Raw genomic sequence first — 25,893 nt, forward strand, 5'->3', positions numbered from 1 at the left:
AGGTCAGCACACTCTGGCTGGCTGGCGGCGAAAGGAGGTGGAAGACTTTTCGGCTGCGAAGGATGGACGTCGCGGCAGAGAACGAGCTCTATCGTCGCATGACTCATCACTACGTCATCATATGTCTACGGCGGCTCTCATCGCCTGTTGCTGTAGAGGTCGCGGAGCACCTTATCGATCCTCTCAACCTCCCCGCGGAACTCAAACTCGGGGGACGAGGACCGGCCCTCTCCGTCCCTCGGAGGCGTGTTCCTCGCCAGCGTCACCAGCCTGTCCATGGGCGACCCAAGCCCGTCTTTCTCCTCCGGGGAGTAGAACCCGACGAGTTCGGTGGCGTCGTCCCTCAGGGCCGTGGGCGCGATCGGGGTGGTACGTTCCTCCGGGTCTTGAGGCGAGTTCAGAGCCTCCCTCACCTCCTTCGGCAGCTCCTCGAATTCCGGCATGGGCTCCGGCGTTCCCAGCGGATTGATCGCCCCGGGGGACGGTTTGGGAGCCGCGTCGGGGCTCAGATCCGCGGCAGGCGGCTCCGGCCTCGTCTCGTCCGCCTCGGACTCCGAGGAGCTCAGCTCGTAGTCGGCGCTGTCTCCGTCGTCGCCGTCGTCGATCCGAGCCGAACCGTCGTCCACGTCCCAACGCACCCGCGCCCGGTGAGTCACCGCCCGGTGAGTCACCGCCCGGTGAGTCACCGCCCCGGCCCCCGACGCCGGCGCCGATACCCGCCTCCGCCCCGACCCGACCTCCCGCGTCGGAACCAACACCCGCCTCCCCCCGCCGGCTTTCATCGCCAAGGCTCCGACCGACCTGGCGATCTTGCGCGGAGTGTTGGCGTCGGCGCCGAAGGCGGCGATGGAATCGGTGATGTCCGACAACGCCTGCGAGTGTCGAGCCAATCGGCTGGACCCCGGCGGCGCCTCCCGCGCCCCGCGACGCTCCCACCTTGCGTGCGACTCGGCGTCGTCATCGGGAGAGGTGGCGACGTCCTTCTCGGCGGTGACGTCCTCGGCGGCGACGTCCTCCTTGGCGGTGACGTTCTCGGCGGCGACGTCCTCGGCGGCGGCCTTCTCGGACGCCCCATCATGTTTCGTCCCTTCGTTCTCGCCGCCTTCGTTCCGGTGTCTCCTCCGTCGCGCTCGAGCCAGGGGACTCGGGGTGAGTGGTACCCCGCCGAGGCCGTTCGCCCTCGCGACGTCCACGGCGCGCTGGTGTCGCACAACCCCTCGAAGCGCCCTCGCGGTGAACGCGCGCTCCCTGTTACGCCGACCCGCCAGCGCGAGCGCCGCCCACTCCGCCAGCAGCCGCGACGCCAGTCTCCGGGCCCAGTGCCCCAGCGCGCGAAGGTTTTCATCCCTGACGACGACGTACCACCGCTCGATGAGACGCTTGCGACGCTGATCGTCCGCGATGCGGCGAATCCACGCGTCGCGCTTGACCAGCCTCGTCATCGCCGCCAACACCGTCTCGGAGAACTCGCGCCTCCGCGTGAGCGACGCCCAGCAGTTGAGAATCCTGCACGCGACGTCATCCGCCCTCTCCGCCTTTCGCGACCGGACGAGCTCCTCGAGCCGTTCCCTCGCGCGGATCGCGACTCGCCAACCGAGCATCGCGGTCTTCACCGCGCGGTACCCGTCGTGCCTCTGGGCTGCGGCCAAATCGCTCCACTCCTTGACCACCCGCCTCTTCAACCGGGTCTCGCGCCACCGGTTCGCGGAAGATTCAATCGCGACGGCGCTCCACTCCCTCAGCGCCGCCGCCGCCGTCCCCCGGCGCTTACCCGAATACGCCAGGTCCGCCATGACCCTCGCGCCCGCCTTCTGCGCGCACAAGTCGCGCCAGTGCGTGAACCCCGCCTGCCACTTACGATGCGTCCACCCGAAGAGCGCCTTCGTGGCGACGGCCACCTTCTTCCTGTCCAGATCAGCGCCGCGCCGCGCTTTTACCCTCCACTTGGACGCGCACGCCCTCGCCAGCCTCGCCGTCGCCGCCGTTTGCCGCCACGCTCGGAGTCGGTGACGCGTCATCCGCGAGATCGCCTTGCGCGCGTGCTTGTCCTCCATGAGCGCCCTCCGCTCAGCCTCGGCGTGGGCAGCCTTGGCCGCCGCCTGCGCCATCATCCTCGCCGCGTCCGTCACCGCATTGGGCGACGCGCTCTCGTCCAGCGCGCGAATCACCGCGGCAATCTCCCGTACCCTTCGGTCGCTTTGACCCAGGTTTGTCGTCGTCCCTAAACCCTGGGTGTCGTCGTCGAAGGATGCGTCCATACACGTCCCCGCGCCGCCTGCGTCGTCCTCGGGGTCCACAGACGCGTCCAACCCGTCGCCTCGCGTCGCCGCGACGTATCGAGCCCGCGGCGATTTGGCCTCCAGACGACGAAGCCGACGGGCGTCGACGAGCACCGTCGCGGCGAGCGCCGACTTACGCCTGGCGGCAGAGCGTTCGGACAGCGCCCTGGCCTTTGCGGCCCTCGTCGCGGCCGTGCCGTACCGCGCCGGGGACGGCGTGAACCGGGTCGGGTCCCTGTGTCCGACGGGTTTCCGACATGCGTCCGACAGGTTTCGCATGCGCGACGGCGGCGACGACGCGACGTCGAAGGCGACCCGACGTCCGCCCGATCGGTTTCCGGATACGTTCGATCGGTCGGGTCCCGATCGGGTGGACGTCGCGGGGGAGAAGGCCGGCGCGACCGTCTCCATGAACTCCGCAGCCATCACCTCGTCCCCGTCCGACCTGATCCTGTCCACCAGCGACAACGTACCCCCTATTGGGGGCGGCAGCTTGGAGGGCTCGAACCGCGGGTGCCTCCTCCTCGGTAAAAACTCGGGCGTCTGACGCTTCGCCGGCGAGGACCCGGGTTTGTTCGGCTCGGGCGTCGGCTCGGGCGTTGGCTCGGGGTGGACCCGTGGCATCGCCGCGGATATCCTCATCGGCGCGGGCGCGGGCGTCTCCGTCGGGTCCTCCGCCGGTTCCGATGGAACGCTCCGGACTGCTCCGGACCGCTCCGGAGTCCCAAGGTCAACCGCCTCGGGGGAACCGTCAAACAGAAACGCCGACGGCGTCGGGCCGGACGAACCGTTGCCGCCGTCCCGCCCGGAACCGTTCCCGCCCAGAACCGTTCCCGCCGTTCGCGTCGATACCGGCGTCGGAGAGGGCGCCTCCGGGTCTGGAGATTTCGGGAACGGCTGCCCGGTGACGCGCTCGTAAAACTCCGTGTGGCTCTCCGACTGGTGACTGGTCGCCGAGCCGGGGGTCCGCGCGCGCGCCCGGGCGACACCGCCGGGGGACGGCGACGGTCGCACGTACGTGGACCTGAACCCCGCGAACGCCGGCGACGTACCCGACGCGTCACCAGTCGCGGGTCGGTCATCATCGGTCACCGCATTAAACCGCCCCGACCCGCTCGGGGTGGCGACGATTGGCGTGTTGGGAAACCGTCCCCCGTCGTCGTCCCTGCTCGCGTCTTCCTCGGCCCGCTCCGGCGAGCTCTCGCCCGCGGATACGTCGCAGAGGATGCTGGTGTCCTCCGGGGGCGGGCCCTGCGACGGGCTGGTCACGCGCGAGAGGAGCACGGGCATGACGCGGTACCTCCTCCCCGGAGATGCGGTCCTCTCCACGTCCGCGCCGGGGTGCGCGGTCGGGGGCAGGAACACCGATGAGGTGTATCCCTCGCGCTTGAGGATGGCACGCGGGGCTTCCGGGTTCTTCGGTGACGCCCTGGCGCTGGCCAGCACGTCAGCGACGCGCTTGCTCGCGCCGTCGCCCCGGGGATGCGCCGACTCGTACACCCCCCACGCGTCGCCGCGGGGACGGGGCGCCTCGATCCGACGAAGCCTCTGTCGCTCCACCTGCGCTCTGTAAGCGGCGCCGCCTCCGCCCTTTGGTACGCCCTTGAGCGCATCTGACTTGGGCGGGGGGTCCGGTTCGTCGCGCCGCTTCCCCAACGAGGCATCGCGCAGCCTACGTCGCAGCATCGGGCTCCGTCGGCGCGATGTACCTTCCGGGTGCTGCTTTTTTCAATGCGTGCCGTCCACCATGGCTGACGCGTATCCTGCGCGGCCCGGGAGATGCGCACTACGCCAACGACGGTCCCGCCCGCCTCTCGTGTATCGGGTACCTCGGACGCGCGACCTTCTCGCGCACCCTCGGCTCCCTATCAGAACTGGCGAGGCGGTCGACCCGATGGTTCATTTAAACCTCCGAGGGAACAGCTCGCAACGGCTAAAACGCAAAAGAGTCATCCTCAACGCCAAAATCAAGTTTTACTTCACCGCCGTCGCGCGCATCACCTTCCCTTCGGCTTCTTAGGCCCCAAGCCGACCACCTGGAAACCCTTCCCGCTCACCTTCCTCACCTCAGGGAAGCTCATGTTGTTCCCCTTCTTCGCCCCCTTCTTCTTGCTCGCCTTCACCACCAGCGCGCGGCGGCACACGAAGACGTTCTCGCCATCCTTCTCGTGCTTCTTGTGATCCGCCGCCTTGAACTCCTCCGGAGATAGGATGGTCGCCTTGCCCTCGATGGACTGGATCGGGTTGGCGTTCACGGTGGTGCACAGGAACACCTCGTTGGGCGCGCACTTCATCTCCTTCCACGTCCCCCCGTCGACCATGTTCTTGACGTCTCCGGCTCGTTCGAGCCACACGCAGTCCACGTACTGCCCCGAGTCGTCTGCGAAGACGCTGTCGATTTGCGCCAGGTACATGTCCTCGCTCGGGTCGCCCGGCATGGCGTACACGCAGTCGCCCGTGTTGTAGACGAGCCTGTGGATCTTACCAGCCTTGTTGATGATCGTCTGGAATCCGTCGTAGTACGTCCTGTTGCGGTAGACGCCCCCTTTCCGAGGGGCGCCGATGAACTTGATCTTCGAGGTGATGTTCCCCGGGTCCACGTCCAGGATTTCCTCCTCCGACTCGGACTCCGACTGCGGCTGGGGCGTCGGTGCGCGCGCCGCCGCCTTGGGCTCGGAGGGTTTCGAAGCCTTGGCCTTGGCCTTGGCCTTGGGCCCCGGCTTTCGCGACTCGGCCGGCGCCGTCTTTCGCCTCTTCTTGTCGCCCCCCATCTTGCTGACGCGATCTTCGTGCTCGTCGTTCGTGTCCCCCAGGTGGTGCTTGCCCCGGCCGCGGCCGCCCGCGGGTTTCTCTTCCCTCCACGCGACCACGTCGTCCACGAGGTCGCGGCCGAGGCGCGGGTCGGGATCGAACTCCGCGCTGACACCGCACTCGACGCGACGGGGGAGGGGCCAGCCGATCATCTCGTAGAATCCGCTCGTCACCTTGAAGTGCTGCTTGGCCTGCGAGAGCGCGGTCTTGACCATATCGGGGTTGATCTTCTTGCCGTCAAACGCCGTGGCGATCCAATCGTTCGCGGGGGGCACCTGCGCGGCGGCGATCACGTCCGCGGCTGGGATACGATGGGGGACGGGCGGGTGAGTCGTGGTGGCGGGAAAACTTCGTTTGAACGAGGGGCGCTTTTCGTCGGGGTCTCACGTGTGATGCCGTTGCCGTCGTTCATGATGAGGCGGGAGGCGATGACGACGAGCACGTCGGTCTTGGGGTCCCCGGGGGTGGCGCAGAGCTTGGCCATCGCCCCCTTGAGCTTGGCCATCGCCGATGGGCCCGCGGCTCCGACCAGACCCATGTCGCTGCGCACTTCTTCTGATGAGGCGAACAAACTCTCGCGAGACGCGATTGGTATCCGATTCCAAAATCGACAGCCAGACGGAAAGCTAACGACTGCTCGCCCGGTTCCCCACCCCCTCAAAGCAGCACCCTCTCCCACTCGTTCGTCCCGTCCGTCGTCCGTCGCAGCTCCCACGTGGGCCAGTAGTGCAGGTCCAGCTTCACCGTGAGCACCTTGGGCCGACCGTTCAGGGCGATGAGCTTGAGCCGAACAAACGCGCCATCCTCCAGCGCCTTCGTCGCCTCGACGAACGAGTCCAGCGTCGGCGTCGGAGTTCCGTTGACGCTCGCCACCCAATTGAGCGCGTACAGCCCGTACCTCTGCGCGGGGGATCCGTGGTACCACCGGCTGATGAACACGTCCAGGTGCGCGCCCGTCGCCGGGTCCGTCGGCCGAAACCCGAGCTCCGCGACGGGCCTGTGCGTGGGCTGAAGCTGCGCCCCGGCCCAGTGCAGCAGACGACCGGTGCCCGCGCACAACTCCTCCGACAGCTCGCACGTCACGTCCACCACCTCGCCCTTCCTCAGGACCCTTAGGGGCAGCGGCGCGCCGGTCTTACACACCCGGACCGCGCGCTCGACGCCGCGAAAGGACACCACGGGTTCGCCCCCCGCGGCCAACACCACGTCGCCGCCTTTCAACGCCTTTGAAGCGCCGGTGTCGGCGACGACGCTGGCGACGGTGAGCGCCTGCCTGCGAACCGGGTCCGCGCGCATCAATCGCTCGACCCACGCGTTTGGTACGCCGTGGTCGCTCGCCTTTGCGAGCTGGAGCACGTCGAATTCGGCGTCCAGGAGCCGGACGGAACCCGCGCCCCTCTTGCCCTTTTCGCGCCAGCGGAGCACCTCGTCCCTGGCGTCGATGACCGGCGCCACCGGTAAACCACGCACCATGTCTCGAACCTCCCCGTTCACGGGCTTGGCGTACGACGCCCACAGCGCCACCATGCGAGACTCAAAGTCGGTCAACACTCCACCGAAGTTGTACCCAAAGTCCATGTCCAGCGTGATGACCTCCTCGTTGACGGCGCGAAACCGGGGAATGTCGGCGGATGGAATCGCCGCCACCGACGTGGCATCCGTCACCGCCGACACCCGCGCCATCGGTCTCAGCTGCGCGGACAGACCCACGAGTACCACCTCGTCGCCGCGGGTTGGCAGGGCCGAATCGGGAGGGGCGAACGCGATGGGTCTGATCGATTCCCGCGCGCGCCTCGGGAGCGCCCCGGCGTCGTATGACACGACGGCGAAGTTGTGCGTCGGGTGGAGGTACTCCACCTTGCCGCCAATCTCGCACGGAAACGCGGCGAAGGAGACGAGGATGTCGCAAGACGCGATGGGAACCGTGTTCCGGTCCACCACCACGAGCCCGAGGCCGGTGTTCGGGTCGTGGTGGATCACCGCGCCGGAACCTTCGAACGATCGGGAGTACACGCCGTCGGCTAGCGCGACGGTGGCGATGTCCACCTGGACGATGCACAGGCTCGGTTCCACCGCCCTGGCGACGCCCTCCGCGCGGGTGCCGTTCGACCCGCTCGTCGTCGACCCCGCTTCGACGACGGGTACATCGGCCGGGTCGTCGTCGTCGTCCCCTTCCTTGTCGTCCCCCTCCCTCGAGTCGCCGGAAGCTTTCCGGCGCTTCTTGGCGTCTGGCTCGATCGTCCCTTTGTCCGGTATCGTCAGGAGGGTCCGCTCCCACCGGCCGGTGCGCCAGCTCCGATCGTAAAACGCCGGCGGCGGGTACCACCGGCTGTTGAAGTGGAGCAGACCCGTCTTCGTCCTGTGCCGCTCCGCGTGGACAAAGTACTGCAGACGCACTCGCGATCCCTCTTCGAGCCGGGCGTAGGCGTTAGCGAACGCGTCCAGGTCTGGGGTGGGGACGTTGTTCAGGGACGTGATGATGGCGTGCTTGGACAGACCCGCCAATCCCAGCACGTACCCGGGCTCCGCCACGTACACCGAACCCACCGGGAGCTGGAAGTTCCTAGCCTGCTGGTAGCTCAGCGCGTGCACGACGCCGCCGCAAACTTCGAGAAACCGCGACGGGGTGACGTCGTGCAAGTTCCCGGGCGTGATTCGCAGAACCACCTCCTCGCCCCCGCGCTCCACCACAACCTCCAGCGTCGTGCACACGTTATCGTCGAGCGTTGCCTCCAGCGTCACGAAGTTGGTCACGAATTCGCCCCTTATTTTCACGAGCACGTCCCCGACTTCCAGCGCCCCCTCGCCCGGTCCCCCGGGCGTTGTATCCTCCACCACCAGCGCGCCCGTCCCGCCCGTCCCATCCGCGGCGCCGCCCTGCGCCGCCCTCAGCGCAGCCTCCGTGTCCACCCTGAGGCCCAGCCTGCGGCACTCGTCGAAACCCTTGTACGCGAACGTCGTCTGCAGCGTACCCCTCGGGATGTCCACGGAGAGCCACTCCTCGGCGCCGGGGGTTAGGTTCAAAGGGTTCAAAGGGTTCAAAGGGTTCAAAGGGTCTCGGCCTCCGTCTTGGCCGCCGTTTCGCTCCGTCTCGCTCGGGCACGCGTCCCTCAGTAGGTTCAAAGCCCTCAAAACACGGTGCAGGGGCAGGTAATACGCCGCCGTTCCTTTCGTCTTGCTCCCGGCGTTGAGCCCGACGGCTCGGCCCCTCGCGTCGATGACCGGTGATCCGCTGCTCCCGCCCTTGGTGCCGGACGCGGCTTGAAGGTAAAAGGTGTTGAAGTCGTTGTACCCCTTGCCCGAGTACTTGGGTGCGTCCCTGTCCAGCCTGGCCAACGTGGCGGACAGGATCGAGAGCTTCTCGCCCGAGTCGTTGCCCACCACGCGAACCTCCAGGCCGACCTGCGCCGCCTCGGGCGCGAGGGGCACCTCGGCGATGTCGTGGAACCTTAAGAGCTCTGGGTCGAAGCGGAAGAAGGCGAAGTCGTGAACCGGGTCGCAGTACAGCGCGCGGAGGGGTACCTCCTCACGGTTCTGGAACACCGCCTCCGCGACCACGGGCCCCGGTCGGAGGACGTGCCGGTTGGTGAGGATCAGCCCCCGCGCGGCGTCGACGACGAAGCCGGTGGCGTAGGCGGATCCCGCGGACTCCGTATCGAAGGAGCGCACGCCGGTCGTCTTGATGACCACGACCGCGCGGCTCACGCGTTTGACCGTCGCCTGCCACTGCGCGCTGTCGTTGATCGGCGCGGCGTCATCCTCGCCGACGTCTCCCTCGTCGACGGCGCTGTCGGGAAGGTCAGCCATGAGCGATCCGCGTCGAGATTGCCGGGTGGGGCGCCGGGGCGGGCGGGGGCTCGCTCCGGATCTCGCGGATGCCGCCGGGCGCGCGGGGCGAAGACTGAGGCGATCCAATGAACCCCGCGCCGTCGTGTTCACGGCCGGCAAGGCGATGCCCCCGGGCATGAAGGAAGTGGGGGCCTGACCACCCCTCCGGAAATCGTTTGCCCTTTGTCCACGCAGCACGAAGTTTTGGAGTTGGAGCTGCAGAGCGCGCGACAAAAGGTTTCCAACAACCTCGACGACTACAACCTCAATACTGATACCTACGCGCCAATCCCTGCTCCGTCGTTCCGTCCCCTCCCCCCTCGAACGCTCCGGGTATGAGTATGTCGTGCATGGGATACGCCCGACGCACCAGCGCCCTGACGAGCTCGGGGTCCACCCGCGGCACCTCCGCGCCGCCGTTGTCGCCGCCGCCCCCGTTTCGCAGCACGATGAGCAAACTCGCCTCGTCCTCGTCGTCAATCTCGGCGCTCTCGCTGATCTCGCCCCCGCGGAAGCACATCTGACCGCCCCCCAACAGCCTCAGCGACGCCCCGATCCGCCCAGCCTCCGCCTCGCACGCCGCGTCGAGCCGAGCGTGGTCGTTCACCGTGGGCGCGCCTCCGCCCCCCGTCGGCGAGAATCGCAGCACCGTGTGCCGACCGCCGGACTTGGTCGGCAGGTTCATCTCCACCACGCGAAAGGCGAAGGACCTGTTGGTGGTGGGAACGAGCGGCATCTCGCGGTCGTCCGTCATGGCCACGCTGGGCGGAGGGGCGGGGGAATCGGGCGACTCGACGTTGGGCTCGTCGCACCACCGCTCGACCAGGTACCTCGCCAGCGCGTGTCGCCCCGGAAGCGCAATCTCGCCCACGGGAATCTCCCTCCCGCCCCCCTCCCTCGGGTCCACGTGCTTACCAAGCTGCGCCCTGAGCCAATCCCTGTGGAACCAGCGCGCGTCCCTGAGCTCGGCGATGTCGAGCGTGGGGGTTGGCGGGAAGCTCACCTCGCAAGATGGCGCATATTCCTCGCTCGGCGTATTCATCGAACGGGTGTCGCACACGGCGTCCGAGACGGTGACCCTCTTCGGCGCCACCTCCGCCCTGAACCCCACCATGAGCTGGCACGGGAACGGCCACGGCTGGGACGTGACGTACCGCACCGTGCTCGGATCGATCACCACCCCGCTCTCCTCCAGCACCTCTCGCGCCACCGCCTGCTCCAGGCTCTCGCTCTGATCGACGAAACCGGCGAGGCACGAGTAAAACCCCCGGGGCCACTTGCTGTTCCTGCCCAGCAGGGCGTAGTCTCCGCAGGTGCACAGGGTGAGCACCGCGGGCATGAGGGTCGGGTAGTAGGGCGCGCGGCAGTCCGAGTCGGCGCACTGCGCCTTGTGCCCGGACTTGACAATCTTCACGGGGGATCCGCACTTTTGGCAAAACCTGGTGTTTCGCTGCCACCTGAGGAGCGATGCGGCCGCCGCGAGGAGCCCGGCGTCCTTGCGAGACATCTCCGGACCCACCGACTTGGCATCCTTCGCGACGATCGCCTCGTCCACGGCCCCCCGCCCGACCCGGCCGATCACCGCCGGGTTCCTCGCCACCGCTTCTCGGACGAGGGACTCGCATCGCTTCACCTCCGCCGCGAACACCGGCGCTCCGTCCTCCTCCCTGAACCCCAAGAAGGACAGCCTCTCGAAAGCGAGCGGGTCCTCGTCGCCCTCGTCGCCCTCGCCCTCGCCGTCGGCCGAGCGCCGCACGTCCCTCAGTCGTACCTCCGCTGGGGCGAATCGTACCCCAGGGCGGGAGCCGTCTTCGTCCACGGCCACGACCAGCGCGCGTCCCGCGACGAAGGGAAGCAGGATGGCCCTTCGATCCCGAGAAGCCGCGAGGATCGCCTCGGTGTCAGCGCGGAGCTCCGACGCCCTGTCGGCGTCGGAGAGGGCGAAGAACGGCACCCCGTCGCCCCCGTCGAAGACCGCCGCGCGAGCCGCGAAGTTTTCGGCACGCCGCGCCCCGAACCGACGTGTGGTCGAACACGAAACCGCCGACGGGCGAGGATCGACGGACGCGCGGGGAACCCGGCGCGCGATATCTCTCGCGCGTGACGGCGCGGGAGCGCGCGTCGACGACGCCGCGGCTAAAGCCTGCATCTTCCCGCCTCGGGTCGCCGGCTGTGGCGGCCGCGGAACCGTCATCTTGCTCATCTTATCACAAAGGCGGCTGGAAAATACAGCATTCAACCAAAAAATCAGTGCGCGACAACCTCAAACGCCCTGTCGTCGTCGCTGTCCTCGTCCTCGTCCTCGTCCTCGCTCTCGTCCTCGTCCATCGCCTGCACGCCGCCGGTCCCGGGTATCGCCGTCGCGTCGTCCCCGTCCCCGTCCCCGTCCCTGGCGCGCTTGCGACTCGGAACCGTCTCAACCTCGGAGTCGTCAGAGCCCGAACCGTCGGCATCCTCCTCCTCCTCCTCTTCCTCCTCCTCATCGTCGTCGTCGTCATCGCCGTCGTCGTCGTCGTCATCGTCGTCGTCGTCATCGTCGTCGTCGTCATCGTCGTCGTCGTCGTCGTCGTCGATACCCGCCGCGTTGAAATCCTCGTCCTCTTCGTCGCTGTCCTCGTCCGAGTCGACGTCATCGAGCATGTCCGCCGCGCCGCCGCCGGCTGTGCCCCCGTCCTCGTCCCCGTCCTCGTCCTCGCCGCCCGCCTCGCTGCACCGCTTGGCCAGGTACCGCTGCACCTCCTCGAGCTCCTCGCGGCTCACGTTCGCGAACTCGTGCGGCGGCTCGCCCCCCTCCGGTGTGACTTTCAGGTCGAAGGTGCCGCTTCCGCCATCCGCGCGTTGCAGCTGCAGGTCCGCAACGTCCTCCCACGGGAGCCACAGCGCGGGCCTCTCCGCGAACGCCAACCCGTCGTCGAACATGAACAGGTGCCCCTGGTTGAACTTGTGGTTGGCCTTGACGCACCCGCGACCGCCGACGCCGGCGAAGACCCGATCCGTCTTGGGCACCGCGCAGCGCTTGCCGTCGGCGCACAAACCGAAGAATAACTCGACGAGCGCGGCCATCGCGTTCGCCGGGTTCGGCGCCCCGGTCGAACCGGGCGGCTGGTCTCGCAGACGCGCCTCGTAAACGTCGCGGCCCGGGCAAGGGCCGTTGGCGTCCAGGAACTGAACCGTCGCGGGCGCGTCCTTACCGCGGACCTGCGCGAGGAGCGTTCGCATCTTTTGCTTCCCCGCGACGAGGGCGTGGTTCGGATCGATGGCGACCATGAGGTGGGTGGTGTTGTTGCTGTCGCCGACGTCCAGGCGCATTGCGCGTCGGACGTGCTGAGGTCGCACCGCGTACGCCGTGACTCCCTTGGGCGTGCGCTGCTCCAGGACGCACCGCCCGTCGCCGAGCAGCTTGCACTCGAACTTTCCCCGCGGTGTGCTGAACGAGATCGGCGTCGAGGACTTGCACACCACGTCGCTCTCCTTGTAGTCCACGGCCGGAACCGCGGGACCCGCACCGTTGGCGGTGGGCTTGGCGACTCCGTTGGCGGTGGGCTTGGCCGCGAGCGCGGCGGCGACCGGGATGAGCTGCGAGGCGGTCGCGGAGATCGGCACCGTCGAGCTGCCGCCGCTCGCCGCCTGCTTCAGCGCCGCGACGACCGCCGCGAGGGACGCGCACGCGGCGGGATCGGCGGCGATCGCAACCTCGAGCGCGGCGAGTTCCTTGGAGTCCAACGACATCTCGACCGGCGCCCTCTGTTGTGTGGCGTCGCCGGAGCGTCGCGTGTCGGTTTTTTAAAATCGGCCCAAGGCGGAGGCAGGTCTGCCAGAGAGCCCCGGATCATCGGCGTCTAGTCGTGGAACCTTTTGCAGAGTGTACCGTGAGAGAGATTATATAATGAAAACAACTTGTGGTGCTAATGTACCGCGCGCGGCGAGGGAAGGCGGGGCGCGACTGTCGCGTCCCGCGCCCCCGTCCTCCCCGAACTCCTCGCGCCGAGCGACGCCTCCTCTCATCACTCGGTGGCTTTTCCGTCGAGGAAAGCGGAGAGAAACTTGCTCTGCGGCTTACCCGATTTCGACCTCCGGTTGATGGCGTTGCTCTCCGGGGCGACGTACTTGGTGATGAGGTGATGCCTCTGGAAGTGGTGCGCCAGCACGGTCACCAGCTCCTGGTTAGCCTTGAAGAGCATGACGTCGATGACACGATGGTCGTCCGTGCGGTGCCTGCGCCACTCGTTTGCGAGCTGAGACCGGAACTTAGCTGTCGTGGTCACCTCCTCCAGGAAGAACTCGCGCATGGCCCACGGCACCTGGCGGCACACCTGCGAACGCGACGGGGGAAAAAAAGGAGGGAACCTCGGGGTCAGCGCTGGGGTCCGGGGTGACGCGGATCCCGCGAGGGCGCCGCGTGGGGGGCCTTTGGCTAGAAAATAATCCGGGTTGGGTGGCGAGGGTTTCGTCCGCTCGGGGCGACGGGGGCGCGATCGTCGCGGGGGTCGGTCACTCACGTCGCGGAAAAACTGCCTCGATCGCGCCTTGGCCTCCGTCAGGTCCGCGGAAAACACGGGAGCGCCCGCGGGTTTGCTCAGGAGGTCGCTCCTGGCGAGCCTGGCGAGCGACGAGCGCAGCGCCATTTCCCCTCTCTGCCCTCTCCCCTCGCTGTGTCACCCTCCGGCTTGTCGACGGGAGGGGTCGCTCGGTCGCTTCGCCGAGCCCGCCGCGCGTGGGTTTCGCTCCCTCGGCGCGGTAAGGACGCCTCTGGATGTGGCGACCCGGGGGTTTCACGCGACGATGCGACTCGGCCGCTACGCCTGCTCGGCTCCGTGTGACCGCGCCCCCGGGGGATTTTATTGGCTGGTCCACCAAGACGATCTCATCGGTGCGGTTCGACATCAGCAGCGATCAGGGGAGCTCTGGGGTGCGGAGAGGACGGGCGCGCTCACACGCAGCGTCGCACGTCCGGTGCCGCCCGAGCACGCGCGGACACCATGAGTCAGGGATGGGCTCAGCAGCCGCAGCAGGTGCGACGATACCCCGAGCGCCCGATACCCGCCCCCGCATCCCGGTGCCCGCGGGTCGCACTAACACTTAACCGTTGTTGTTCCCGTTCGCGACCTAAATCCTCCTCGCCTCCCCGTCCCGACCCAGGGCTACGGCGGGCCAGCCGGCGAGTACTACAGCCCGAACCCGACGCCCATGCCCGCGTATAATCCCGCGGCCGGTCCCGGGCAGGACGTGCACTACCGCGGCGGCGGGGCGGGCGCCAACGCGGGTCCGATGGGCGGGCCGGGCGGCGGGATGGACGGCTTCGGCATCCCGGGTGGCATCCCGATCTCGCCAAAGTCCCTCGCGCGGGTGGGTTTCGGCGCGTACGGGGACAAGGTCCTCGGCGCCGGCCAGGCGTACTACGCCAAGTACTTCGGCGGCGGCGCGGCGAGGTACTACTTCGACGTCACCGAGGCGTACGTGTGGAACAAGCTCAAGCTGGTGGCGTGCCCGTTTCTTCACAAGGGATCGTGGGCGAGGATCCCCGAGCAGGTGGCCGGCGGCTTGACGTTCAAGCCCCCGAGGAACGACATCAACGCCCCGGACCTGTACATACCCCTGATGGGCTTCTGGTCGTACGTCCTCGCGGCGTCGACGCTGCAGGTGCGGCGCGGGGAGTTCACGCCCGAGGGTGTCGCCGTTCACGCGAGCTGGGGCGCCGCCCTCTGGGCGGCTGAGGCGGTGTTCGTGTGGGCGGCGCTGAGGAGCCTGTCGTCGTCGCACAACCACATCAGCGCGCCGATGATGGACCTCGCGGCGTACACCGGGTACGCGTTCGTCCTCGTCGCCGCGGCGCTGGCGACGAAGATCCTCAACCTCCCGGGCTGGACGCACCTCCTCTCTGGCGGATGGGGCGCTCTCGCGTCCGCGGTGTTCATGGTGAAGACGACCAAGCGGATCATCTTCAGCGAGGCGAGGTCGCACGGGTTCGACGGAAACAGGCACAACTACGTGCTGCTGATGCTGGCGGGGCTGCAGTTCCCGCTGCACTTCTGGCTGGGCAGCGTATAGGTGAGACCCTCGAGACTGCTCGCGGTTTTTATCTCGCGGTTTTTTTTTCGTCTCGGTTTTTGGTCCTCTCGGTTGCGCCCGCGGGGGGTTAAGAAGCACGGGCGCTGAGAGCTCACCGGCGCCTGCGGCGATACTGCCCCCCGAAATCAGACAGGATTATGTTTCTTGAGCGATGGCAAAACGACGGCCACTCGCTTGTAAAAGGCGGTCCGACATTTCACCCGACGTTTTCACTCGCCTCGCGCTCGACGGCTGACGAGATCCAACCGCATTCGCAGGCGCGCGATCCAGACGACGCATCGTGAGTTAGCATTGGTGGTCGAATCACGAGTCAAAACGCAGCCTACTGGACCGTCTCAAGCCTTGACCTTCTTCTTCGATTTCTTCCCCCTGACCTCCTCACCCGCCCTCTTAGCCTTCTCCGCCTTTTTCGCCTTCTCCGCCTTCTTGGCCTTCGCCGCCTCCGCCGCTCGCCTCTCCTCCGCGCGCTCCCGCGCCTGGATCGACATCCTCCTCAGCCTGGCCACCTCTGCGCGCAGACCCACGTTGACGCCAAACTCCCTCGTCTCGCAGAAGTGCCTGCGAAGGGTCTGGGCCAATCGATCGCGTTCATCGGCCGGAGTTCTCTCCGCCGCGATTATTCTCGCGAGTTCGTCCCCCGGCGTCAGCACGTTCGCCTCGCCCCCCCGGCTCGTCTGGCGGTCCAGCACCGACGTCCTCGCCCTCTTACCCACCTTTGGGGGCGGGATGGCGGGCCTAAAGTCCCCCCGCGTCGTGGAGTGAAGCCTCGCGAGCTCCGCGGGGGCGTGACTGCCCAGCGCGGGGGGCACCGCGCCCGCGAGCGGCATCCTCGCCACCTCATCCGCCGCCGCCGCCACCGCCGGGTGGTAGTGGTGCCTCAGCAGCGCCAGGTCCCACAGCACCGCCGCGAGCCCCACCGCGGACTCCGGGTCGTCGACGGCAGGGTTGAACACGCCGGTGCCCACGCGCTCGTTCTCGAGCAGACACCGGGTGCGGGGATACGCGGCGAGGAGCTGCCGCGAAACCCCGAGCGCCCCCACGGCTTCCCCCGGTTCGGCGCAGAGCGCGGCGCCCGCGAGCCTCTTGGCGAACGCCGCGACGCGTCCCTGGTCGACGTGGGAGTATCCCCCGAGGAAGCGCTGGAGGGCGCGGATGCGCAGGGTGCCGCGGTCGGCGGAAGATGAACCGTCACAAGATGAGCCGTCGCGCTTGTCGGAGCCCCCCCATCCCGACGAACCGGACGAGGGTTGGCCCAGCATGGCGTACAGCTGTCGGTGAAACTCGCCGGTGTCAACCTGCAGCGCCTCGCCGTGGCCGCTGAGGACCTCGCACGCGGTGAGTAGACATCGCGCCTTCTGCTCCGTGCTCAACGCGTCGCCCGCGAGGAGCTGGCGGAACACCTCCATGAGATCCGCCATGAACGTCACGCTGATGAGGTGCGTGAACTTGCCGAGGCCCACCAGCGCCGGGGTCATGAGCGGCAACCCGCGAGCCGGGTTGGCGCCGGCGGCGTTCTTGAGAACCCTGAAATACATCTCGAACGTCGCCTCCAGCATCCGGGACTGCATCTTCTTCTTCTGCGCGTTGTCCATGCGCCCCGACGCCTCGCCCATGTCCCGCTCGAGCTGAGCCTCGAGGTCCTCCTCCTCCGAGTCCGAGTCGTCGCGGTGACCGAAGGACTTCATGCGCTCCTTCTCAGCCTTTCGCTTCTCCTTCTCCGCGCGAGCCTTGCGGATCATCTCCCGCTCGTCCGCGCGTTTCTTCCTGTTTTGCTTCCTGGAGAGAACCTCCGGGGCTTTCTGCGCCTCCAGCGCGAGGATACCCTCGTCGAACCTAATCTCGAGGAAAGGCGACAGCGCCGCCGGGTGGCAGCAGCACCTGTTCTGCTTCACCAGCTGCGCCACCATGTGAAGCGCCTCGAGGGTGGTGTCGCCCTGCATGTCCGCCTTGATGGCGTTGGCGATGGAGCCGGCGACGGCGTCGGCCGCGGCGCTGTCCACGTGGCTCAGGTGGGGCACGAGCGCCGACAGGACGTCGGTGCGGTAGTTGAAGTGCGGCAGCGATTCCAGCAAGACGCACAGGCACCTGAGCGCGGTGGCCGAGTCCGGTCCGCCCTTCCCGCGCTGCGACCGGCTCTTCCCCTTGCCCCCGCCGCACCGCACCAGCACTCGGACGAAGTTTCCGTACGTCTTCAGCAGCCCCGCCTCGAAGTCCCGCAGCTTCTGCGTCTCCTTGCTCACCTTCATCGCCAGCTCCTTCGGCGTGGGCGGTCGGATCCGGTACCCCGGGCACACGTCTTTAAACACGAGCACCATGGAGAGCGCCGCGAGGCGCGCGATTTGCCCGTCCCTGTCCTCGCACAGCTTGCACACCTCCCTCAGGTCCGCCCACTTGCCCTCCGGGTCCTCCATGACCCCTTGGCACGTCGCGCCGACTCGAGCCTTGACCGACTCGCGGCGCTCATCCGCGGACATCTCCTCCTCGAGCGCGGCGGCGGCTCTCGCCTGGCTCAGTCTCGCGCGCGCCGCGGGGTCCATGTCGTCCTCGGAGTCGCCGTCGTCGCCCTCGTCGTCGCCCTCGTCGTCGTCGTCGCCCTCGCCGTCCTTCTTCTTGTCCCACCACTTGTCGGTGGTTAGCTTTTGCCGGTACTCAGTCTTGCCCAGCTCGTTGGCGAGTTGCTCGGCTTTCCGAGCCTTCTTCCCCTTCTTGGCGCCCGCTTCGGACGCGTCGAGTGCCTTGGACTCCTTCTCGTGCCTGTCCCACTCCTCCCTGGCCTTCTTGAGCGCGGCGCGCGCGGCGGGGGTGATGTTGTGCATGTTATCGTCCACCCCCGCGCCCTCGATGGGCGCCGGCGCGGTGGGCGCGTGGATCACGGTGCCGTCCAACCGCTTGACCGGGAGCGCGAGCGTCTTCGGGGCGTCGTCCTCGCCGTTCTCGGCGCGGGAAGCCACCGTTCGCGGCGCGCGCTCGTATTCCGCGGTGACGTCGTCCTCATCCGGCCCCTTCTTCCTTCGCTTCGTGGTCGCCACGCGGATGCCCTCGACTTCGAGCCTCTCGCCGAAAAAGGCGCCGTAGCCGCGATGGGACTTGACGAAGGCGACGTCGTCGTCGTCGGGGACGAGCTCGTCGTCGCCATCGCCCGGGGCGGCCAGGGGAAGCTCCCCCTTGCTCCTCTTATTCCTCTTTCCCATCGCGCCTCGTCTCGGAGCCGCGTGCGCCGGGTTCTGAAGTGGCGGCGGCGGCGGCGGTTTTTCAGCGGTTTTTTCAGCGGCGGTGGCGCTCCCGTCTGATGCGGACACCAGAGCAGCGAGTCGTCAGAGGCACGGGGCGGGCACCGATGGCGGAAGGGAGCGACGATCCCTTCCCCGAGGGCCTCCTCGCCCACGCGGAGCTTCAGCTCCGGCGGGCGTACGAACACTCGGCGTTCGAGCGCGCGCGGGAGGTTGCCGACCGCACCGGCGGCGGCGGCGCCGCGTCCACCTCCGATGGCCCCGCCGACGTCGCGGCGTTGGACCCTCCGTCGCCAAATGACGGCATCGTCGCCGCGCTCGACGCGCTCCGTCGGATCGCCGTCGAGTCCGCGGCGCGCGCCGGCGCGCACGCGAACGAGGGCAAGGATGACGCCGCCGACGCCAAACGTCGACGAAAGGGCGAGGCGGGGACGGCGGAGGCGGGCGGGAGCGACGGCGGGGGGGACGCGACGAGGCGCGGGAGACATCGCCATCTCGCCAAGAGCGCCCCCGCGAGGTTCAACCGCGACGTGCGCTCCCTGACGACCGCACTGCGCGGGGACTGGACCACTGCGTACGAGCTGATCGTGGCGAGGACGATCGACGCGTCGCGCGCGGTGGCGCGAGCGGAGTCGCACGCGGCGCGCAGCGCGTGGAGGAGAGAAACCATCGTCTCGCGACACCGCGAGCTCCGAGCGACGGTGGCGGCGAGTGGGAGTCGCCCACCGCCCGGTGAGTCACCGCCCGGTGAGTCACCGCCGGTGAGCGACGCGGACGCGCGTTGGCGACTCGCCGTCTCCTCCGGGGGGCTCGAGGCGTACGCGGAGGCTGCGGAGGAGGTGGGTAACCGCGCGTGGGTGGTGGACGCCCTTCGATGGTGCGCGGGGACGGCGATGGATTTCATCCTCGGCGGCGGCGCGGAATCCTTCGCCGTCAGGTCCGCGCGTCGATCGCACTACGAGAGTTTAGGAACGAGGATGTCGGACGAGGAGGAGGCGACGATGCGCGCGGCGCTGCGCGATCGATGGCATCGAAGGGCGCCGGTGCGCGGTGACTCACCGGTCGGCGGTGACTCACTCACGGGTGATAAACCGACGCTGATCGACGTCGGGTCGTGCTGGGACTACTTCCGTCGGCACGAGGACGTCTTCGACGTGCTCGCGCTCGACCTCGAGCCCAGGCGCCCGACCGTGCTCCGCTGCGACTTTCTGAACGTGCGGATCGGCGACCCCGGGCTGGAGGATGCTGACGTGGACGCTGGCGTGGACGCTGACGTGGACGGTGCGCTGCGTTTCCTGCCGCGGAACGCGGCGGGCGCGGTGGTGATGTCTCTGGTGTTATCGTACGTGCCGACGCCGAGGCAACGCGGGGAGATGGTGCGTCGCGCGAGGGAGGTTTTGATGGACGACGGCCGCGGCGTGCTCCTGATCGTGACCCCGCACTCCACCGATAAAGGTCACTGCGCGCACAAGGCTCTTCCCGTGCTGAAGGAGTGGAGAGCGTCGATCGAGTCGATGGGCTTTGAGCGGGTCAAGTACGAGCGGGCTCGAAGCGTGCACTGCCTCGCGTTCAGGACCGTCGGGGAGGGACCGGGGACGAAAAAGGCGGGCGAGGCGCCGCCCGTGCGCATAGCCTTCGATGGACCGGACTGGGAGACCAAGTCGTGATTCATCACAGTTTATGTATGATGGAGTAGCCGGCTCGCGAGTCGACGCTAAAAAACGCCGCTAAAAAACGCCTCTCACTTATGCGGCGTGTTCTGCGCGCTTCGAGCCCTGTACCGCGCTCCTCCCTCCTTGAACTTGGCCGCCGCCTCGATCACCAGCATCCCCACGTCCTGCTTCTCCCCTCGCAGCGCCCTCGCCGCGAACACCGACGCGGACGACGGCATGAGCGAGATGTCCTCCAGCCGCCTCTCCTCCGCCGGGTCAGCCGCCGGGCCGGAGCCGCCCGCGCCCGGGGTGGGCGGCACCTCGGACGCCCACGGCCTGTGCGGCAACGGGGACGGCGGCGGCGGCGTGAACGCGAACATCTTACGCTTCTCGACCGGCGGAGGCGGCGGCGTGGGAGCGTCGTCCGAGTCGACCGCCACCCCGCCCTTGATGGAGTCCAGCTTTCGCTCCAGCGTCGCCAGCCGCGACTCCACGGACTCGGCTACCCGCCCGGGGTAGAACCCGATGTCGCTCTCGTGAAACTCGCCCCCGGCCGTCATCGAGTTCCTCGGGGTCAGAAACGTCCGCCCGGTTCTCGCCGCGAGGATGACGTCCGCGGCGTCCCTGAAGGGCATTCGGGTCACCTGGCACAGTTCCAGCGCCGACATCACCGTCAGGTGCCGGCGCTCAATCTTCAGCGCCGTGAGCGAACTTATGTGGCGATGCATGTTGATGTTGACGAGGAGATCCACGAGGTCCCGCGCGCCCGGAGTGGACGTCTGCTGCTTGAGCGTGATGGTTCGAACGAGCTGCCTGGTCCTGCGGCCGCGGAACAGCTTCTGCGCCACCAGAGCGCCCCGCCACAGCCTCTTGAAGTATTCGGGGTTCTCCCTGCGAAGGAGCTTGAGCCTGTGAGACTCCGCCAGCGACGCGAGCCCGGCGCCGTGAACCCCGAGGAGGCGGTTCATCGCCGTGACCCCGCCCTCAGTGCTCACGCTGCTTCGCACCGCCCTGGCGTAGTGGATGATCGCCTCCCTGAATATGATCCTGACCACCATCCGCCTCATGTTTCGAGCCACCCTCGGGAACTCGTTGACAACCTGAAGGAGCGAGTCGCGCTCGAGGCACAGGACGACGCAGTGCGAAAGCGTTATCGCGGGTGCGCACGCGTTGGCGAGGCCCACCGCGGTGGTCTTGTATATCCTCTCCACCCCGAGCAAGGCGCCCGTCTCCTGTATCACTCCCCGGTGCGCCACGAGGCCCTTCTCCACTATGAACAGGCAGTCTCGCTTCATCGGGTTGGCCATGAGGTCCTCGTGCGGCGACAGCACCAGGCTCGACAGGTGCGCCGAGAGCAGCCCGGGTAACCGCTTCGGGCAGTCCCTGAAGATGGGCATGGCGTGCACCCACCGCCCGAACACCTCCTCCGCGACGTCCAGCCTGAGCGAGTCCGACATCAGGTGCATCACGTTGGACCACTCCACCATCGCGCGCGAGTTGCGACGGAACCGAAAGTAATCCCTCAGCTTTATCCGCAGGTCCTGGGTCAACCCTTTTTCCCGCATGAACCTGTTCAGCTCGTCCATCTGCCGGTAGAACATGTTGCTGGACTCGTCCACGTTGGTGATGACGGAGCAGACGCTGCCCAGCAGGTACGCGTACACGGCTCCCCCCATGAACGTCGCCGCCACCGAATAGATTCGCTCGGCGTTGGTCTCGGGGACGACGTCGCCGTAACCCAGGGTGCTGAGCGTCGCCACCGCCCAGTACACCGACGCTATGTACAGCGAGCCCTTGTCCACGGGACGTATCGTGCCGTCGGGCTCCACGTTCTTCTCGTACACGTTGAAGTACTCCGTCGTCCAGTTGACCCTTCGGTCCTCGGACATGGCGACGAGGTAAAACAAACACGCCATCCAGTGCGCCAGGAAGAGGATACCGAGGGAGAACTTGTGCAGCGAGAGCGCGGCGTAGTTGATCTCCCGGTTCGCCTCGAACCGCCGGAACACCCGGCCCACGCGCACGATCCGAAGCAGTTTCGCCAGTCGGAGAAGCCGCACCAGCCTCAGAAATTTCAACCTCGCCGCCTCCTCCGTCTCGACGGCGTAGGCTATGAGATCGTAGGGCACGACGGCGAAGAAATCGATGGGGAACCAGCCGTACAGGTACGTCCAAACGATCTTCCGATGGTCCGCCACGAGCTTGTTGTCCGGGGTGTAGTACGGCAGGAAAAACGTCACTGCGATGTCCGCAATAAACGCCGCGTCCACAACCCTGTTGACCCAAAACAGCGGATCGCTCAGCACGTCGGACCAGTTCACGCCGACCGAGTCGTCCGAGTCCCAGTCCTGGTGAAACGCGATCTCGTACGGCGTCCACACCGCGGTGTACAGCAGACACACCCCCACGAACACGTCCCACCTGAACATGAAATCACCGCGCGGGTTGAACAGGTAGGGCGTCCGGCTCTCCAGCCCCAGCGCCGCCGCGTCCCTGGCGTCCAGGTTATCGTTATCCCTCACCTGCGTCGCCCACGACGGCCTGTCCACGGCGTCACCCGTCATCAGCGAGAAGGGCTTGAGCTGGGTCGCCGCGTCCATCGCCGTGTTGGTCGTCGCGCCGGAGACGTATCGATCGCCCTTTGGCGATTTACGAGTCGACTCGGGCACCGGATGGAAAACATCGCGGGGATCGATCGAGTTCGAGCGTAACGGTTTAGTAACGGACGACGCCGCGTGGGCGTGGGTGCTCGCGCGCAATCCCGCCCACTCGTCGGGGCCCCGCTGATCCGCGTAGTCCTCGTCGACGCGTAGGTCCCGTTGGCTCGTCGGTCTGTGCGCGCCGCCGTGCACGAATCCTCCCGCAAACTGCTCGGGGGTTTCCCTCATCGGCGTGTTCGTCTGACCGACGTCTCCCTTGGCGCGCATCCGGGTCGGCGCGGGGGTCGTCGCTTCGTCGTCGCCTGCTCCTCGCGGGGACCGCGCGTGGCGATAATCGAACGAGGATGAGCCCATGAAGGGGTTCCCGCCCTTGGTGTGCTCCTCGTTTGGGAAGTAATCCGCGAGGTCCGCGTCGGACGGATCGCCCAGCTCCCTGGGAAGCTCCGAGTTTCCGCGCGTCAGACCGGCCGTTTCCCGCATGATGTTCACGGCATCGTCGATGGGCGCCAGTGGAAATCCGTCGGCGTCGCCTAAGGGGTGCTTGGACTCCGCCTGTCGCTTGAACCCGCCGCGCATTGGGCTCACGGGCGGCGAGTCGAATCCCTGTACGCCCTTGACTTCGGCGGACGCTTGCATCACGGACAACCGCGACGCCGTGCCCTGACCCTGCCTCATGATGGACTGCGACGACCTATCGTTGGACTTGGAGTCATCGCGACCCCCCATGCTGCCCATACGAGCCTTCATGGTGCCCGTCGATTCCCCGATACACCGCTCCGCGACTCGCCGTGTGGACCGAACATTTGAAATCTCTTCGCGCTGACAAAAATCACGCGGTAACGGTCGGGCGAACCGATGAACTCTCTCGTCGTCGGATAGGATCGGAGGGGACGGCGGGCGTCTAAGTGTCTGAAGTGTTATGCACAATGTAATCCTCGCGCGCAGCTCGCTCACGCGTCGACGTCCATGGACACGTCGATCGAATCCTCGAAGAGCGGGTTGGATCCCTTCATCTCGAACCCCGCCGGGGTGGTGGTGGGAGCCGGGTTGACGACGACGGGTTCGTTTTCCTTGTCCAACTCGTCTCCGTCGGTCGCGGCGACAATCTTCGCCTCCATCACCGGCTTGACCGCAGCCTCCGCCGCGGTCACAGCCTTCCTCGCCGCTCGCGCCGCCTCGTTGAGCCTGGCCACCTCCGCCGCCGCCGCCGCGAGCGCCGCCGCGTTGTCGACGGCGGGCAGCACGCCCCCGCCGACGCCCCCTCTCTTCCCGAGCGACGGCATGGGCGCGGGCGCCGGGGGCGCGGGTTTGGCCGCCGCCGCCGCAGCCTGCGCGGCGTCTCCCATGCCAGCCTCACCCCTGGCCACGACCCAGTCCACCAGCCTGCAGATGCCGAGGAGCCTCCTGCCGACCGAACCCGCGGGTACCCGGTCGATGGCCGATTCCATCGCCTTCGGCGAGGGCAAAACGGGACCCACCCCCGCGTGCGCGACGGAGATCCTCGGTCGCAACGCGCCCCTCGGGTAGGCGCCGTTCGCCATCGTAAGCGCGAGGTCCACCTTTCTCTCCATGGTAAAGTCCGTGAAGGACATCTCGAGGTCCCCGCCCGCCGTGCACCGCACGCGCGTGATTCGGGGAAACGCGCTTCGGCACTCCTCGGCTTCGTCCAAAACCTCCTCGGCGCGGCGCAACCTGGGGACGACTCGCTGGAGCACCGCGGCGAGATCCCCGCCGCACGCCTCGGCGGAGGTTTCGTTCCACGCCCACGGCGCGCCGGCGACCGCCGCGGCGAACGCGCATCCACCCCGCGGGGTCACGCCGCTGTTCTCCGCCAATGTCACCCGCCCGGCGCCGGTGCCGACGTCGACGTTGACGCGGAATAACCGACCCACGCGAAGCGTCAGCTCGCACCCGCCGGCGCCGGAGAGCCCCTCCAAACGCCACGGCGCCACGCGGTTGAGCACCGCGAGCTCCTCGCCGATGGCACGCGCCGCCTCCCCGGCCGCGCGCATGCGCTCGGCGGCGGCGGCGCGCGCCGAGGCGCCGCCGTCGGCACGAGCCGCGCTCGCCGTCTCCACATCCTCCGAACTCATCCTCGCCTCTTCCAGTTTGGCGGCCGCTCTTGCAACCTCCGCGCCAATCTCGCCACCCCTGCGCTGGAGCCGCTCGATGGCGCCGTTAGCGGCGGTGAGGTCGGACTCGAGCTTGCGGATGTGCGCCCTGCGCTCGGCGAGGGCGAGTAGGACGCCGCGGCGGGTGGACAAGCCGGCGACGCGGCGAGCGTCGACGTCGGCCAGCGTGGCAATCTTTTTGCGCAAAAACTCCTCCCTGGCGTCGGCGGCGATGAGCGCCTCCCTGGCCACCTCGCGCGAGTGCTCCACGCTGGACGCCGTCCTCTCCAGCGCTGCCCTGGCGTGCGCGAGCGAGTCCGCGACGGCGCGTTCGGTGATGAGCCTGTGGCCGGTGTGCTCATCCTTCGCGGCGAGTTGGCACTCTTTTTTCAAAGCCTTACCCGCGCGTTGAAGCGCGTCGACGTGACCGGGGTCGTCGGACGCCGCGAGGCGCACCAACGGCGGCTGCGCAGCCTCGACGTCCACCTTCAACCTGTCGACATCCCGCGCGTACTGCGAGAGGGCGTCGGACATGTGCTCGTGGAGCGGGTCGAGAGCCTCGATCATCGGCGCCGTGAGGCAGACGAGCTTGAGACTTTCCGTCACCGTCGTCGGCGGCGGCGCGGTGGCGAGCGACTCCATCGCGAGAGACTTTCGGCGCAGGTTCTTGGCGTCCATGAAGGACACCTCGCACGCGTGCAGAAACGACTCGAGATCCACGGGCCTCGCGTTCTCGAGCAAGCCGCTGGGCACCGGGGGCAGATCCGCGGGTAACCCGAGCAGCCTCGTGTCGTTGACAGTCTTGGCTCCGTGGAGGGCGTCGCGCTGCGCCGCGCCGGGGGTGAAGCTGTTCTTGGACGCGGACCCGAACGCCGGCGTCGGGGTCCCGGACGCTCCGGCACCGAACGTGGGAGGAGGCGCCCGGGCGGACTTACCCCCGGTGGTGGCGCCGCCGGCGATGTTCAGCATCGCGGATGGGGTAAACGCGGTCGGGAGGGCTCCGCCCAGCCGCGGCAGGGGCGAGGGCTGAATCTGCGACCACAGGTTCTTGCCCACGCTGCCAAAGTTCACCGTCGCGTTACCGTGCGCCCGAGCCTTGAGCTTGGCCATCATCTCGAGCGTCTCCGGCCCGGGGGTGAATCCGTCGGAGGATTCGTCCAGCCCGGCGGCATCCGCCGGGGTCGCGGCGACGACGTCGCCGCCTGGCGTCACCCCCGAGGGCATATTCATCACCGAGGGCACGGGCGCCGTCA

At 67.9% G+C, this 25,893-nt stretch overlaps 9 protein-coding genes across 9 annotated transcripts; 2 read left to right on the forward strand and 7 right to left on the reverse strand.

Annotated features, from left to right (window-relative positions):
* Window positions 1-137: 137 nt before the first annotated feature.
* On the reverse strand, window positions 138-5,628 carry MICPUN_63885 (predicted protein; the record flags this gene model as incomplete). The annotated part of the gene is made up of 3 exons (XM_002506029.1): window positions 138-3,951; window positions 4,281-5,391; window positions 5,478-5,628. The coding sequence occupies 3 exons, from the start codon at window positions 5,626-5,628 to the stop codon at window positions 138-140; spliced, it is 5,076 nt and encodes a 1,691-aa protein (XP_002506075.1).
* Window positions 5,629-5,747: 119 nt separating this feature from the next.
* MICPUN_88387 (predicted protein) lies at window positions 5,748-8,897 on the reverse strand (the record flags this gene model as incomplete). Its single annotated transcript, XM_002506030.1, has 3 exons — window positions 5,748-7,136; window positions 7,227-8,064; window positions 8,194-8,897. 3 exons carry the CDS (start codon window positions 8,895-8,897, stop codon window positions 5,748-5,750), a joined length of 2,931 nt encoding a protein of 976 aa, XP_002506076.1.
* Window positions 8,898-9,183: 286 nt separating this feature from the next.
* Window positions 9,184-11,112, reverse strand: MICPUN_63887 (predicted protein; the record flags this gene model as incomplete). The annotated part of the gene is made up of 1 exon (XM_002506031.1): window positions 9,184-11,112. The coding sequence occupies one exon, from the start codon at window positions 11,110-11,112 to the stop codon at window positions 9,184-9,186; it is 1,929 nt and encodes a 642-aa protein (XP_002506077.1).
* Window positions 11,113-11,165: 53 nt separating this feature from the next.
* MICPUN_63888 (predicted protein) lies at window positions 11,166-12,647 on the reverse strand (the record flags this gene model as incomplete). Its single annotated transcript, XM_002506032.1, has 1 exon — window positions 11,166-12,647. One exon carries the CDS (start codon window positions 12,645-12,647, stop codon window positions 11,166-11,168), a length of 1,482 nt encoding a protein of 493 aa, XP_002506078.1.
* Window positions 12,648-12,775: 128 nt separating this feature from the next.
* Window positions 12,776-13,712, reverse strand: MICPUN_106469 (predicted protein). Its single transcript, XM_002506033.1, has 2 exons — window positions 13,418-13,712; window positions 12,776-13,231 (listed from the first exon to the last, which is right to left on the reverse strand). The coding sequence occupies exons 1-2, from the start codon at window positions 13,541-13,543 to the stop codon at window positions 12,923-12,925; spliced, it is 435 nt and encodes a 144-aa protein (XP_002506079.1). The 5' UTR covers window positions 13,544-13,712; the 3' UTR covers window positions 12,776-12,922.
* A 148-nt stretch (window positions 13,713-13,860) lies between these two features.
* MICPUN_109432 (predicted protein) lies at window positions 13,861-15,306 on the forward strand. The gene is made up of 2 exons (XM_002505829.1): window positions 13,861-13,930; window positions 14,058-15,306. The coding sequence occupies exons 1-2, from the start codon at window positions 13,898-13,900 to the stop codon at window positions 14,964-14,966; spliced, it is 942 nt and encodes a 313-aa protein (XP_002505875.1). The 5' UTR covers window positions 13,861-13,897; the 3' UTR covers window positions 14,967-15,306.
* A 16-nt stretch (window positions 15,307-15,322) lies between these two features.
* Window positions 15,323-18,178, reverse strand: MICPUN_103981 (predicted protein; the record flags this gene model as incomplete). The annotated part of the gene is made up of 1 exon (XM_002506034.1): window positions 15,323-18,178. The coding sequence occupies one exon, from the start codon at window positions 18,176-18,178 to the stop codon at window positions 15,323-15,325; it is 2,856 nt and encodes a 951-aa protein (XP_002506080.1).
* Window positions 18,179-18,324: 146 nt separating this feature from the next.
* Window positions 18,325-19,884, forward strand: MICPUN_63892 (predicted protein; the record flags this gene model as incomplete). Its single annotated transcript, XM_002505830.1, has 1 exon — window positions 18,325-19,884. The coding sequence occupies one exon, from the start codon at window positions 18,325-18,327 to the stop codon at window positions 19,882-19,884; it is 1,560 nt and encodes a 519-aa protein (XP_002505876.1).
* Window positions 19,885-19,958: 74 nt separating this feature from the next.
* MICPUN_103982 (voltage-gated ion channel superfamily) lies at window positions 19,959-23,276 on the reverse strand (the record flags this gene model as incomplete). The annotated part of the gene is made up of 1 exon (XM_002506035.1): window positions 19,959-23,276. One exon carries the CDS (start codon window positions 23,274-23,276, stop codon window positions 19,959-19,961), a length of 3,318 nt encoding a protein of 1,105 aa, XP_002506081.1.
* Window positions 23,277-25,893: the final 2,617 nt, after the last annotated feature.

This window comes from Micromonas commoda, chromosome 14 (assembly GCF_000090985.2).
Source record: "Micromonas commoda chromosome 14, complete sequence".
In the NCBI taxonomy this organism is placed as follows: Eukaryota; Viridiplantae; Chlorophyta; class Mamiellophyceae; order Mamiellales; family Mamiellaceae; genus Micromonas; species Micromonas commoda.